At 35.4% G+C, this 16500-nt stretch overlaps 1 protein-coding gene across 2 annotated transcripts in view; it reads left to right on the forward strand.

Moving 5' to 3' along the window:
* GRK3 (G protein-coupled receptor kinase 3) overlaps window positions 1–16500 on the forward strand; it is a 163132-nt gene that overhangs the window by 134980 nt on the left and 11652 nt on the right. For both annotated transcript variants that reach the window (XM_072415418.1, XM_072415419.1), the window contains exons 13-20: window positions 1233–1340; window positions 10807–10873; window positions 11020–11120; window positions 11689–11755; window positions 12481–12576; window positions 13357–13519; window positions 14108–14244; window positions 15865–15978. In XM_072415418.1, the coding sequence (XP_072271519.1) occupies window positions 1233–1340; window positions 10807–10873; window positions 11020–11120; window positions 11689–11755; window positions 12481–12576; window positions 13357–13519; window positions 14108–14244; window positions 15865–15978 (853 nt within the window). The remainder of the gene's footprint in view (window positions 1–1232; window positions 1341–10806; window positions 10874–11019; window positions 11121–11688; window positions 11756–12480; window positions 12577–13356; window positions 13520–14107; window positions 14245–15864; window positions 15979–16500) is intronic.

Consider the following 16500-nt stretch of genomic DNA (forward strand, 5'->3'; position numbering starts at 1 on the left):
TTGTTTTCCCGTGCGGAAAACCTGGTGCGTCTTATAGTCCGGAGCGTCTAATGGTCCGAAAAATACGGTACTGTATATCTTTTTTAAGTTTTTTTGTTTTGGATTTTTGAAAGGGTATTCAGAATTAATGTAAAGCAGGGTTAAAAAAAAACAATTTTTCTTTTTGTTAAGTCATCTGTGTCTCATTGGGAAAATATATTCTATTTACTGTTCTATAGACTCAACAGGAAAGTGGTAGGATATCTTTTCATTGTAAAGAAAGTTACCTCTTAGACCATTGTTGGGTAACTTGACAATAGAGGTGTTCCCATTAAAAGATTACCCTTCTATTCCAGTCCAGTTTGTAGTGCACAGTTGTGGTATTACCCTCAATTTAATTTACAATGACATTGATCTGGATAGAAAGTGAGTCTTCCTCAGGTCTTTATCTGTTCTCGCAACACTATCAAAAAAAAGTTTTAGAGAATACTTTGGCCTCTATAGACAGACTGGAAGTTTAGGGCCTTTTAACACAAAGCATTGGTGTCAAAGATCCCTTAGGCTTTTATTTCTGTGTAATAGTTTCTTGCCCCTTCCTGTTCTATGGTACAAAAAAAAGTGTGTGTTTTTACTATCTGCGCACCTCCTGGAGAAATTCTGCTCACTTATGTCAAGGTGACCACATAAGGTGTGAGGGTGAAATAGCAGGTACTGATGAAACCATAATAAAATGTGAATTAAAACTCTTTCCTACCTTAAAAAAGTTGTGTATGAAGTGGTGCTTAGGTCCAGCCCTTACTAAATGCTAATGCTACAGTGCCAGCAAGAGCCTAGAGCATGGAAGAGTGAATGAAGATTGAGATGAAGGGTAAGGCAAGATCTAGAAGCCAGACTCAGATTCTGCATGACTTCTCACAAAATAACATTAGAATTTGTAGTGTCATAAGAGGATACATTGAGGTACAGACTGCATAATATGCATCAGAAGCTTATACCTCATAAGCTCCATATACTTCCGACAACATTTAAAAACAGTAGTTCCAGCCACCTTTTTTCCCACAGACCAACTACCTATTGCTGTCACACTATCAAACCAACACACCATAAGTACCGTTTCCCTTCAATTTATATCAAAATATATTCTTTTACTTGATGTGTAACATACATAAATGTATGTTAATTGTTTTAATAATGCAGATAATGCCATAAAGACAAGTCTGTGTTAAGAATTTTTTTTCTTCCTGAAATTTTAGAGGAACTCACGGGTACATGGCTCCTGAAGTGCTGCAGAAGGGCACAGCGTATGACAGCAGTGCAGACTGGTTTTCTCTAGGATGCATGCTTTTCAAACTTCTGAGAGGGTAAGAAACCTACTTGAATTCAGTGTACTACTAAAACTGTGTAATTTATTTTTATTGTCATTATTCAGAATACTAAGATTTGTGGTATTTACCACCTAATAAGTAGGTTAGATCAGATCATTAGTAGCCTAATGTCACATTAAGTTCACTGTTTTATTTGTGAATTGCTTGTGTATATTCATGTAAACATTGATAAAAACCTTACGTTCTAAGGTCATTATGTTCCGACATTACGATGTCACAATCTTAGTACTTTAAACAAAACATAGCAATATATAGCTAGCTGGGCAGAGAAATCTTGAATATAAATATAAATCTTTTTGCACAATGTGTAGAGTCAGTGTAGTGACATGTGAACTGGTTGGCAGGAAGACATTTAGGTGCATCTTACTGTTCTAAAGATTTAAATGTAAAAAATCTAAAAAAAACCTCCAGCACTCAGCCTTGTTAGCCAGTAGAAGAACTGTCATTAGAAATATTTTGGAGGTATTTTTCTAAAATCAAAACACACATGTATACAGTGCAGTTCTTAGTAGCACCACCTACATGGTCAGGTCACACCATCGTTAAGGTGCTTCTGAATAGCATAATCCTTATTGTGGCTACAGGAAACCTGTACTGAGAGAATAGAGAGAAAAACCTTACAAACTAGTAGTCTGGCTGTTATGATAATTCAATGGCTTTAGTGCTTTTAAACCATGAACTAGTGCAAGTATTCAGAGCCAGCGTTCCAACTCGATTCTGACTTTTTATATCTGTATTTTTGTTTTGTGTGGTGTTCTTAGAATGTGGTCAGAAACAACAGTTGACTCTAAAGCAGGTATAGGAAAACTACGGCCCGTGGGCCTTATATGGCCCATTGGGCTTTTTAACCTAGCCCAGTTCCAGTCAAATATTGGTACAAAATTGTCCACTAGCAAAAAATGGTGACCAACAACACTGTTCCCACTGAAGGTAAATTTATGTTCTATTTTACTAATGGCTTTTGCACATCATTTTATATAAGTTTATACAAACACGCTCCATCCAACTGATATTGGCCAACTGTTACTGGACCGGAACCTGTCAAATTTTAAAATTCATTGAAGTTACCTTCTGAATTGAATTTTTAATTCCTGAGCCAAAAAGTTTGCCCACCCCTGCTGTATAGTATTATTGTCTTTAAAATGTGTAAAGAGGTATGGAGGAGGGGGTGTTTGAAACACATTTATATCTTCATACTCACTGTTTAAGTGCACTTTCTCCAAGACTTTGCATATTAAATTATTTTCATATTCTGAACAAACCAGTAAACAGAATTTAAAACAATTCGTCATTTACCTCTGTAGCAAAAATGCGTCTGCCTTACTTCTTTACTTAACTTTTCTGCAGAATTTCTGCAGCCTTCTAACCCTTTATTGCTAACAATCAACAAACTGCTACAAACTTATTAAAACCTATATTAAAAATTTGTGTTATCTTCGACAAAAACAAAATGTATAATACATTCAGCTGGTGAGGGATATCTTCTACTGTTTGTTAATGTTTATGTTAATACATGGCAATACAAGCTTTGTCTACTTTTATGTTCCAATGTTGGACATACACTCAAAAGTTTGGGAAACCAATCCTATATAGATCTTGAAACATGTTCATATATGTCAGATGTTACCTACGCATCCAAGCTTTTAAACTGGGCAATGGGCAAAGAGACAATTATTCATCTGTACAATGATCTCATTTGTCTGTGCACATTGAGCAACCAAATTCTTGTGGATTCTGTTGGATTAAATACTAAGCAGAATTATGCTGCTGCTACAGGAAAGTTTTGATTACCATATCCACGCATGAAATATTGTACAACAGGGTCCTAAACTTTCTTTTTAGTTGTGTCCTATAGGCACCTTTATGGTAAATACTTAGAGTGGTAAGATGAAATATGATGGAAAACAATAACTTATTTTCCCACTCTAAATTGCATGGGAGCCAAGACATTCACAGGTATCTGTCATGTTAGCACATTACAGGAACCAGCGATTCATAGCTCTCCGACAAAATCTCCCTACTTGGAAATACATTGTCTTGGAAAAAAATAGCTGCCTCGGTTAAAATTTGCACTCTATCCTCATTTGGAATGCTATCTCTGTTCTCTATCAATATGAACATAATTGTGTTGTTGGAAATGTCATTTTCATCTGCAACAATATATAAAATCAAATGTGGAACAAAAACTTGTGTAGAAGTTGGATCTCTAGTGTGCTATAGTCAAGGATGCAAATACAGTACAGCATATTAGGAAATTTATGGTTTGTGTTGTAGAGATGTGTTCATTATGATGAGTTCAAAGATGGACTTTTTTGGTGGGGAAGTTGCAATAGAATCATTATAATAAAAGGCAAATCATTATTATGAAAGGCATGCAAACAACAATTCACAAAGTTTAGTTAGCACATTATAGCTTCAACTGCAGAATTAGATGATGACCTTGTGTAGGATGATAAAGTGCTGTCAGTTTAACGAGGGAATGGACATTAATTAACCTTCCTGCCAGTAAACTTTGTATAATCCTCCCAACTAAGACAATTTATTTCATCCCATTGTCCCTTCAAAATCTTTGCACACCAGAACTGTGTGGCCACTTGTATAATGCCCCTGAACAGCCAAATTTATTGAGCAGAATTCCTTTCTCATTTTATTTTCCGACGGGTGCATCACTGATTTTCCTATGTCCCCCCTGCAAATAAGAAAGAGAAAAATATATGTCCTGGAAATTACTAAAAAGATGATCTAAAAATGGACTGTTGTCTGCAGAATAGTTGTGGCTTACAATCAGGACATCTATTGGTTTCCAGTGACAACTATCAGTTTGGCTCTCATTTTTGGAAAATTTTAATTTTTATCTCGCTATAGATACAAAAAGTGCAGATACCTTTCCCTGCATGGAATTTCAGATAGCAGGCCAACAATGGTTCTAACTTTTCTTTTTGTCCATCCAGAGTTGCACTTTGTTGGTAGTTGATAGGAAAGGGTTTAAACTCCTCTTGCCTTTCTTGTAGAGGCAAAAGAAATTGAGGGGAAATCTCTCCCAAGTGAGGAAAATGCCAGTTTTGGATAGTTGTGAAAAGAACATGTCTGTTGTAAAAAAATTTCCCTTATATGTTTCTCTTATATCAACTGAAAAACTCCCCTCACTTCTGTCTTGGTGGCAGTGGTGATTAGGACAAATAGGGGGTTATATTTCTCCACACTCAGGTCAGGGATCTAGCCTCACCACTCTATCTAGACCAGTGGTCTGCAAGAAAATTTTGGTGGTCCGTGGCTCTGGCCAGTGTGCCCCCCAGCGGGGTCAGCAGAAGGTGGTGGATGGGTTGTGTCTCTGGAGAGTGGACGGGTTCTGGCATGATGACAACACTCTGGGGGAAGTGTCTTCCCCTTTGAGTGACACACGACTCCCTGCACAGTACAGAGTCTGTGAAACTAGTGGTCCGTCACATTCAAAAGGTTGGCGACCACTGATCTAGACAGAAAAATTATTTTGGTTTTACATATACAAAGTTATGTTGTGTATATACAAACCATGTTATGTATGTTAGGGGTCTAGCTTTAAATATTGGCAGAGAGGTTTAGCACCTAGATAGCATACCAGTAATTAATTGTACTTTCATTTGGTATTTATTTCCACTAAGCCCTGTGATTGAAAAAGCACCAGGACCCCAGTAATGAAACCAAACATTCTGATGTTCTTCAGTGATGGTTTTCTATAGGGGGCTTTGTAGAGCCAATGTGAAAGCGATCTAAAGTACAGATGTATATGTACTGGTACAAAGCTTATAGACACAAAAGGCCTGCAGGGTTGCTTATGTCATACTCTTCTATCACAGTACTTTACCAGCTGGTACTTGAGTTCATTAAAATGTATTGTCGTCACAATACTTCTTGTTAATTTAATCCTCTGACCAGTGGTAATGTCTCATTATATTGCAGATACAATAACCGTTATACAAAGCTTTGCAGCTAGCTGATCTGAGAGGCTCAGAAACCTAATTTTGGATGGATAAAGAAAGAAAAACTTTCTTTGATTTTTTTTTCTCAGCATTTACTTCTCATCAGCCACTTTTCCTCTTAATAGAGAAATGCACTTTATAAGATATTGAGACGTCTCAGGGAACAGAGTAAATTTTGTCTTGTAGCTTCGGATGTTGACATCAAATTATAAAGAGCTTGCATCCAGTAGTAAAGATTAGATTAAAACAGAGCCCACAGGACCAATTTCAGTTGATGAGTGGGAATCAGGACAGCAGGAAAACCAAAAGATTATCTGCAGGGTACAACACGTACAGAGAGCTGCAGTCTTGTAAAATCTATCCATATTTATAAACTTGTATCCAGGTGGCAGTTCGGTAATTCTTGGTTCAGAAAAGAGCTAGGTCAGTGCACTAAGCTCAAATGAAGCTGAAACGTAGCCCACACATTCATTTGTTATTTCTATAGCTACATGATTAGGACCCATTCTTTTGGTTCTGCATGTCTCATAATCAGCTTTTGCTTCACAGAAGTTCATTGCTTAAGATATTTCATGCACATTATTTTAGCTTTATGTGATCGGTCAGGATTATGGGTTTGACTGTTCTGAAAGTATTGACTCATTAGGTGATTTAAGTATAATATTTACATTGGTATTATGTAATAATGAAACATTGTTATAATGTGGAGGTATGTAATTATAAACTTTTCTTTTATTTGGACCCTAGGACTGGGATTATAGTTTTATTGATGCCCAATTAGCTCAAAGTTAATGTTTTTATGTAGTCCACTTCCTTTGCTGCTTACAATTACCTTTGTGCTCCCTTTCTTCATCTCGAAGTAGAAAGAACTGTGTAAACTTCATGTCAGTATCTCATCCTTAACACAAATGTTCAGGCCCATTGATTGGCCGCTTCATTCCCAAGGACTGTTGAGGGAGGAAGGTGAAAAAATCATACGTTTTCCCATACGCAAAGAGGCTTGATGAGGGGGAGGGGGCAGTTTTGCTAAACACAGATAAGGTTGTGGGTAATCTTAAAGACTGAGCTCTTCTGCAACATCTGGAAACTCTTTAATGACCAAGAGAAACCCTGCAGTTGTTTCTTGTTGCATATCAAAGCACAGCTTGCTCCAAAAGTTAATGAAAGTCTCGGTTCTATAAAGGTTTTTTTTTTTTTTTTTTTTTGCTTTGTGATTAACTCACAGTGAGGATTTGATACAGTAAGGGACACCACGCTGCCTAATAATATCTTGAGACAAACATCTGTCCTAATTGCATTTAAAAAAATAATGTCCTGTTCTGACTTGCATACAAATTTAACTTAAGAACAAACCTACAGTCCCTATCTCGTATGTAACCCGGGGACTACCTGTATTGGGAAATATGAGAGGTATTGGAGAACCTGGTATTTTGCTCTGAATAGTCAAGTAATACATATTATTGCCCATATCAACATTCCTTTTTGGATGATGACTCGTAAGGAGGATGATGGATGATGACTCATAATGAAGTCTTATCATATGAATTATTTAAAAAATTGGACAATATATGTAACAAACCTCTCTTACAGCACATAACCAATCATCAACAAAATACCTTATTGACTAATAGTTTTGTGTATTGGGAGTCAGATATTTTTTTCTTTCCACTGAAGTGTAGTTTCATTTTAATTAGCAAGATAAGCATATTTAGTCATGTTAGAAGTAACTTAAGGGCTAGTAAATTTGTATTAGGTGTCCCGACTGTCAGTTTCCTGTGATTTGACCTGCTTTGGTATTTTGTTTTAATATCATTGTTAAATATACTTTTTAGAACACAAACAATCCCAGTATTTCTTCTATTACTATTGTTCAAAACACACTGCCTGTCTATAAAGCAATTTGAGCCAGTAATATTGATCTTTCAGGTGGAAGCGGCTCCTTGTTTGTTGTAACACAACTTTCCACCTGAGTTGAATGAACACAAGAGCACCATAATAAGCTTGGACAGCAACTGAGCAAATGCATTGCTGTTCACGGTTGAGCAGCCATGGGAAGTGGGTCCAAAAGGGCAGGATTACCCTGTGGCTGTTTGCCTGTGCTTCTTTTGTGTTGGGTTTTCCCAATCATTTTTTTAAACTTTTAATTTCTTTTTTTGTTTTTTAGATTTGTCCTAGAATGTACCTTTTTTTTTTGTTAACCCCTGCAGTGCTGGGACTGTTTGGCTTTCCCTACTCTTTCCACTCCAATACTTACTGTATTCACTTTAAACTGCACAAAAACATATTATTGCTTGGGAAATCACTTTCACTGTTAAAAGCTTGGTACTCACAATATATATAAAGATGCAATTGGCCTGATCACCACCAAAAAATTCACTAAAAAAGTGTTTGCTACTTTAAAAGTAGAGGATGCCAAAGGCCGTTATTAGGATCATTGGTGTTTCAAACACCCTTTTCTCACCATTTTTCAAAAGTTGCAATTGTGGCCACAATGTAAAAAAGTTGTGATCTGTTATTCCATTTGTGAATGGAGCTTCTGATTGCTAGTTTAGCAATAAACCCCTGATCATCTTCATCATCAAATGAATTCTAACTCTGACAATTTAAAAAGTAGAAACGAAGCAAAAACAGACAGGTAGGTGTAGTTTTTTGCAGAAGGGACATTGCCTGTCCCTTTCTGCATTAAAGAACCTGCCTGCTTGCAATCTTTGAAAGTGAACTATAATTCTGCTTTAAGGCCTGAAAGCCAAGGTTAGGCTTTGTGATTGAAAGAAAAGTTCACTTTTCCAATCTACTGCTGTTTTGGATCAGAGGTGACGGATTTTCTCTTTTCAAAAATATTTTCTTTGTGTATTACACAAATTTTAGACAGTTGATAGAGTCTTGTAAGATGCATTTTACACATTAGTATCCCATCTTGCCTTTACTTGACAGAACCAGTAACATTTTTGGACAATTAATTTTGGCTATGGAACTTTTCCTTGTAATACTGATTGTTGAAACAAGGCTGCTGGGGAGGCTTTTTTTCCCTCCAGTGAGGGGATTTTATTTTGAAAAGCCAATTAGGCACTGATGTGCTTTTAGCAATGTGCTGACCTTGCATAATGTCCTTTTATACCAGAGTAAAAAGTCTTACGCTGCCCTCTGGTGCAAAAAACTGGTAATGTTCATTGAAGTGTAAAATACTGTTACAAATATACATTTGTATAAGCACAGTCCTCTATAGAGATTGCAAAAAATTATTGCTGACAAAGTGGACTTGTACAGGTCTGTGGGCCCCGCAGCATGGAGAGTCTGTAATGTTGTGGGCAATGTTAATTTTAGAATTTTTGTGTGCTGGGTCACATATGCACTGCATTAAAGCAAGGTAACATAGCATACAATAACAAGCATCAAATATTAGGTTTTTATTGTATGTCCTGGGCAAATAGTCTGTATATATTTGTGCTGCATTTGAAACTAATATACTTACATAATATGTATTAGATCCTAGATCTTGAGGTAATCTATAACACATATTTGTGAGTTAATGTGACCATGATTCCTGTTAAATCCACAATTAAAAGGATGTTTTCAAAATTCTTTCCAAATTGTTTTTCTTGACCTTCAAGATATCCCTAAACCTTAGATTGAACATCACACCTATCCTGTAGGATACAGCTGTACGGTTAAGTGGCTAGCATTCTCGCCTCTGCAGCAAGTTTAATGTTTAGTTTTCATCCAGGGCTTGCTGACACACCTCCAAAAACATGCATTTAGGTTAATTGATTCTCCCAGAAATTGTCTTTGCTACACATGGGAAGTAAGCAGCAGAAAAAAGTTTAGCGACAACTGTCTAAAAGAGGAAAAGGAATCCTTTATACTTCCTTTTGTGTTTCTGTGAATCTTTTGTATTGGCCATAGACGACAAAAAATAAATCAATTTATTAACAGAGAATAAAACTTTCCTACTATTCAAAACTATGTGGTACATTTTAACTTTAGACACATACAGAAGACTATCGTTGCCAGAGAAGTGAGGGATAATTAGTTTTTTTTAATGTTCTTCGAAACAAGTATTAAAATGCAGGAGTAGCCTGGCTGCAATGATAGTTTTGTCATTTGCCTGGAGTTCAGCTTTAAACGGTAAATGTACTTTTATCTAACTATCCTTTATCCTCCCCTTACACCGACTTTGACCTAACCTTACCTACCCTTTACCTTCAAAGTTCAGTACTTAGGTCCAAGCCCTGGGTCCAGCCTTTGTGGTCTGTAGCTGTGCAGTATAGCTCCACTGACTTCCATCACAATGTGAATGTGAAGAAGGAGACCACATACTTAAAGTTACTAGGGCTGTATTGCACAAATGTGGGTAGCAGAGCAGCAATAGAATGTAGACAATAAATTACATTGTGTTTTGATCCCCACAAAATTTGAACTGTAGAGGGGAATACAGGGTAAGATCAGGTGTGTGTGTGTGTTGGGGGGGGGGGGGGGGGGGGTGGAATTATGAAAAAAGTACACATATCTTTTAAATGAGGGCTAAGGGGAACTAGGGAACTAATGGAGACCAAACACAGGTTGAAAAATATTAACTGATATACAGAGTCGGACTACTACTACAAGATCAAAGTGACAGAAGTAAATCTTACTGTCTAAGCGGATAAGGATTCCATGACCAGGCAGCTCATTTTATGTACAATAAATAATGAACAACCAAATAGACTGGCAAATATTATCTGCAGACAGTCATTTAAGGCCAGGCTGTTTGATTTAAACTTTGGTAAATACTTCTACATATTTTTGTTTGTTGGAGAGAGATTAAGAGATTACCCTACAAATGAGAAGGGGTTACATCCGTGTAGCATTTTTTCTCTGTCTGTTTCCCTGTTCAGAAGATTTTACCTTGTTTTCTGTCCCTGTGACAGCTAGATCTTAAAATGCATTGGTTGTTGTAGAAACAAGAACTGGCCTTAACAATTCCATGGAGGCACTTTTTTTTCCATCTACACCCTTACAGGTGTGACTTCAGAGGGTTAGATTTGTCCTCACTTTTTGTAGCCTTGGAGACTTAGGAAGTGAGGGTAAATTTTTCAGCAAATGCAGATCTCTGTAAAATCCCCACATTGGTTCTAACTCTTCACCACTCAAACCAAAACTAAAAGCTCTACTTTTAAGCATTAGGAAACCGCAGTCATTGATGATGATGATAAGCATCACCTAGTAATCGGTCACATGTATATTCACTACTTTAACAGAGAAAGAAAGTTGAGTTCTTGCTAAGGCTTACTGTATTTTACACCATTTAAAGTAATTGGAATAGTCAGACTTTTGTTTTGAAAGTTTTTCTGGTTAATCTGGTTTGTCTGCAAGCACCTTAGGAAACAATCCTTGAGTGATATTCAAGTTGTTATCTTTTTATGTAAAGATCATTTACAAAGCAAAGCAACCTCATTCTTTGTGCTAAAACTTTTTTTTAATTTTGTTTTTCTTTTCATCTACAGCCACAGTCCCTTCAGACAGCATAAAACCAAAGATAAACATGAGATTGACAGGATGACACTCACCATGGTAAGGCATATAGTCCATGTGCTTCTTAATTGTTTTTATGTCACATAAAGTTGAATTGTAGAACATACTGCCTGAGAAAAAGTGTTTTCAAATTATTTTATTGCAATATATGGTTAAAATGTTTTTCTTCTCTTAAATGTGTAAAGAATGTGGAGCTACCAGACTCGTTCTCACCAGAGCTCAAGTCACTATTGGAAGGTCTTCTCCAGAGAGATGTCAGCAAACGACTTGGATGCCAGGGTGGCAGGTAGTAAACGTTGTGCATTTCATCTTCTTTAAAGTTGTTAAAATAGTGTGGTGATATTCTGGTATATATTTGAGGAGAAAATTAGAAATATAAAAACTTGCAATATGAAAGTAAAAACAGCAGAAACCAGAGGCCTTGCTAGTTCTAAAAGACATGGGGTGTTCTTGTCCACGCTCACTACATCACCGTGAACAATGAGTAATATTATATAAATCTTAAGCTTACTAGCAGTTTACACTACACACACCATGGTGCTTGCAACTGTAAAATGTGTAATATTTGCTGTGCTATGAGTCAATTACACATACACACCTACCAAATGAATGAGCACCTAGTAAAGAAAAAAATTCCACACAAATGCTTTTCTGCACACAAAATAATACATAGTTACTTACACAGAAGACGAGAACTGGGCTGGATGTAGAATGAGATAATATGTGGTATTATTAAGTACCATTAGTTGCATTGTTTGATGACATTGTAAATCTGTAATCTATATTTGTTCCATTTTTTGCTGTATTCTCAAAATTCTTCTTTCTCTATCTTTTTTTTTTTCTTTTTTTTTTAGTGCCCTTGAAGTAAAAGAACATCCATTCTTTAAAGGTATAGACTGGCAACAAGTATATATGCAAAAGGTAGGGGATCTCCAATACAACTCGTAAAATGTAAATGTTAACCAATTTTATTTTGAAAAAGTGGATAGATTAGCTTTTTTATTAAGTTTCATTAGAAATATTCTGATAAAATGTGTTTTCGAAGGTCAGTCTCTGGGTTTGTTATCCTTATTCTGGCTTCACTACATTTTTACTCAAGATTGACACAGCATTCACCTAGGAATATCACATTTTTTCAACCAGATTTAATTGGAAAAAAATGTGTAGTAAATCTTTGGTAAAAACAAATGTGTAAATCTTCGGTGAAAACTTTGTTCACGTCACTGCTTTTATACTTATTTTAGGCCAGTGACGGGAGGAGTAGATAGGAAATAAGCATAAAATATATTAAGCTTTGTAGCACGCTTTACCAGTAATGTAACTTTATATTCTTTGTTTTCCTTCCTGTTCACCACCTACCCACCTGCTTTCAGTCTCTGTACACTTCTCTGCCATCTGAGAAGTGGCAATAAGCTGTGGGGCTAATTGGAAAAATTTGAGGAAATGGTGAACAGTGAGGATATCCAAAATTTTTCAGATCTGTATCTAGCAGAAGATGCTACAGAAAAACTGCAAGTATATATTGTGCACTCTGTCTCCTTCAACAAAATTTATTTTTGTGAAAAAAGGAGAAATATTAAACATGCTTAGATACTATGAACATATTGGTGATTAATCAATAGAGCATACATTTGTTGTTTTTTCAGTACCCTCCACCACTGATTCCTCCTCGAGGAGAGGTTAATGCAGCTGATGCATTTGACATTGGCTCCTTTGATGAAGAAGACACAAAAGGCATTAAGGTATGTTTTTTTTTTAGTCGGATGAACAAATACAAACAAGTTAAGGACTGCATTGACATTGTTGAGCTACAGTAATACTAGAACCATGCATATTAACACATTGGCATATATTTATTGTTCTGCTCTTTATTTTTATTCCCACCTACCACACATATACAGTAAGCACCAAATGCAGTTACTAAGTTGTATTGGCCCATGGAAAGCAAACAAAATGTTTCTCAATGTGTAGAAAATATGCAGTACAACATATTTTTATACACCCAGCCTAAAAAAACACTGACCATCCTCGTCCCCAGCAGCTTATATACCTTTTCACGTCCTCGATTCTCTGTTCAGACCAGGGGAAAAGAAACATATCCACTACTTCTGGAGACCATAGCACCGTGTAATCTGCAGCTCATAGGTTACAAAGTGCTTTCCTATCAAGTGTAAAAAGAGATGTGGGGAAGTCTTTTTGTTAGATTGTTAGATCCTGTTTGATACAATAAATTGCTAGAAGATATTTAGATTTTGAGATGAACTTAATATCATAATAGCAATTTTATTTCTGACAAACTTAGAAAATATCTTGTAACAGGAATATTCAAGTATAATAATTTATTTTCTGAGTTATGTATTTGGTTTTGAACCAACTACACAGTCTTTTGAAAAAAGGATGCAGGGTTTTCATTAACTCTTCAAGCAATGGCAAATGCATAGTATTTCCAAAGCTTAACTGAAAACGTTTTTTTTTTTTTTTTTTTGAGTATCCACTGTGTAACATATGGCTTTTTTTTGTAGTTGCTTGATAGTGATCAGGAGCTGTACAAGAACTTCCCTTTGGTTATATCTGAACGCTGGCAACAAGAAGTAGCAGAAACAGTTTATGAAGCTGTCAATGCAGATACTGATAAAATTGAAGCCAGGAAAAGAGCCAAAAACAAGCAGCTGGGACATGAAGAAGGTAACCATTTTTCCTAAAGTTTGGTTATAGGGATCAAGAATGCATTCCACATTACATTACATGAAATATGCAGGATGGGTATAATAACTACCTTCACTATTAATACCTTTTAAAGTGTGCAGTGTGGCTTTCACAGGAAATATTTGTTCTATTCCTGCATGCCAAATGTGCAAATTGCAAAGTGTAACACTAAAATAATATGCACACCTTATGTAAATATGGAAGTGTTTAGAAAAATGTATCTCTACAAAGAGTTCTGCTTTAAAGTGTATGACACTTTACTAATAATTTTGAATGGGGAGGGTATAAACACCAGGGGTTACTGTAGTTTGTGGCACTAACTCAGTGGCATCACTGAACACACAATCTGTTTAACATAATGTATGTTATCTGTTGTTCCACTGAGTGTATGTTGTATGTTTTTCCACTAAATGATGTAAACTGATTTTACCTGTAATCTATATATCTGTATATGTGGCTATAGTAAATTAAATATTAGTGACAGACAGTAGTAGGAATGTTTTTATTATTTTCCTTTTCTGTAACATGTACTTCAGTAATTCTGACAGTCATTTACACCTGACACAGATTATGCACTAGGAAAGGACTGCATCATGCATGGCTATATGCTGAAGTTGGGTAACCCATTCCTGACACAGTGGCAGCGAAGATACTTTTACCTCTTTCCCAACAGACTTGAATGGAGAGGAGAAGGAGAATCTCGGGTAAGGCATGCTGAAATAAATATGGGTTTATGGTCGTCAAAGGTTTTTTTAATCCCTAAATCAAAATTATCAAACAATTTGGAAATTATTATTTGTATTAAATATTGTATATGGATTTATTTTATCCAATCTACCTGTGTGTATGACCTAATACGTAAAGAAAGGCTTTTTGTATTGTTAGAGTAAAAGTACAAGTAGGTTTATATATCTGTTGTAAGTTACGAACACTGCAGTGGAAAAATGTAGGTCTCTTTCTAAAAATCTACAGCTTACAGTATGTTATTAGTATCGTAAGTCATAGATATATTAATCTTTACAAAACCAAGGTTTACTTTATGCATTTCATACCCATGGGAGATCATTTTTAACTTTAAAATATTCCAAAATAAAATATAAACACTAACTCCCTGTTTACCCCTATTACCAAGTGCAACCTTAAGCAGAGCCAATATGGAAGGTTTGTTGATGGTGTTGTTTTTTATTTAGGAACCCTGGCGTATTTATAAAAAAAAACTTCATTTGGTAAGGTGGTAAGAATCTACATCCCACTAGATATTGTTATAGTTTAGCTGTAACCTGGTTCCAGAAAACCTTTTTTACATTAGAATCCCTAATGTAGCTTTCAGTCTTGTGTGAAATGGTTCCTACTAATTATCCCAAAATTTTCTCAAAATTTGAGTAATTTAGATCTTTTAGCATGAGTTGGTGAAATAAATAATTTTGACCAAAATGACTAGGACATACATAAAATATGTACATCACATGAATAAAATACATCAGCTTATTTGATGCAAAGAGCAGGAATGGTATAGAACAAATCACCCTTTGCAACCAGTCAGGTTTTAGTTTGATGCCTAATCATTTAACCTGTTCAGCTTTCCTATACACCTATACACACACTATGAAGATGAGTTACCATTTTTTATATAGCCATGTTCTTTTTTTAGCAAAAATTTTGCCATTATTAAAACCGCAAGTAAAACATATATTGATGAATGAAAATGATGAACATGAAATGATTTTGTTTTTTTGCAAAATCCTTAGACAAAAACATACCAAAATATTAAAAGTTGTTTATAAATAAAATAAAAGTATTTTTAAAATATTTTTTTATGAGGCACTGAACTATTTACAAGTGAAATTTTTATAAAAAAAAAAAAGAAGCAAAAATTGTTGAAAATAAAAATGAACAAGAAAGAATAATGGATTGTCAAGGGGAAGGAGTTAGGGCCGATTAGTGTCAAAGTAAGGCTTGATAAAGGGTTAAATAAAAAAAAATGCATGTAAAAAATTTTTGTTTTCTTTACTTGTTAGGTTGCTGACAATAAATGCAAATACATTAAACAGAGTAGGGGAGGAGGGAAAGGACAAAACACCTTGTATTTCGATTAAGATTTTTGGGATGTATGTACCACTTTTAGTATCCACATCATTCTTGTATAGTTCTTTATATTTCTAGTTTTACTAAATATTAGAAATATTTATACATCTGTAGCTACGTCTCAGTGGTATATGTCTGTTTTGCAATTCTGTATTGAGATGTTTAGTTTTATGTTTCTAAAGAGGTGTAATTTTAGTTGCCAGATATTTTGTCTTATTTTTTTTTCTCCTATTGTGCAGCAAAATCTATTGACAATGGAACAGATCGTATCTGTGGAAGACACTCAGATCAAGGACAAGAAATGTATCCTGTTAAGGATTAAAGGAGCAAAGCAGTTTGTCCTGCAGTGTGAGGTAAATCACGGAATCTGTGTTCTCTATAAATACTTAAGGAACAGCTAAACCCTAGCAATGTATTTTTTCCAAAGCAATCATTGATTACTGTAAATATAAGTATTATCTTTGAAAGGGAGCGTGTGTAGCTGTGCTTGGCTGGAGTTGTTCATTTGTTTACAGTCAGAATCTCTTTTCTTTTTTTTTTTTCTTGTTTCCTGCTAAAAAGTCCTTAATTTCTCACCACCAACTTCCTTTCTGTCCATCCCAATGCATGGTTTTCACTACATTGATTTTGGAAAATGTAGTCTGACATTTATTATTCTTCCTACTTTGGATGTCATATAGTCACATCTGATTAGTAACCCACTGGCTGAACTACGATAGCTGTATTGCAGTATGCAGGCACATTTAGTCCATGAAATATGTTCTTTCCACTACTTTACTTTTATACACTGCTTGTATTCACTTATTAACTTGATTGCTATTACCCTGGAGATATGACATCATGTACAGATAAGGTGCTTTAGATACAAATTAGCC

Source organism: Pyxicephalus adspersus, chromosome 6, assembly GCF_032062135.1.
Source record: "Pyxicephalus adspersus chromosome 6, UCB_Pads_2.0, whole genome shotgun sequence".
Classification (NCBI taxonomy): Eukaryota; Metazoa; Chordata; class Amphibia; order Anura; family Pyxicephalidae; genus Pyxicephalus; species Pyxicephalus adspersus.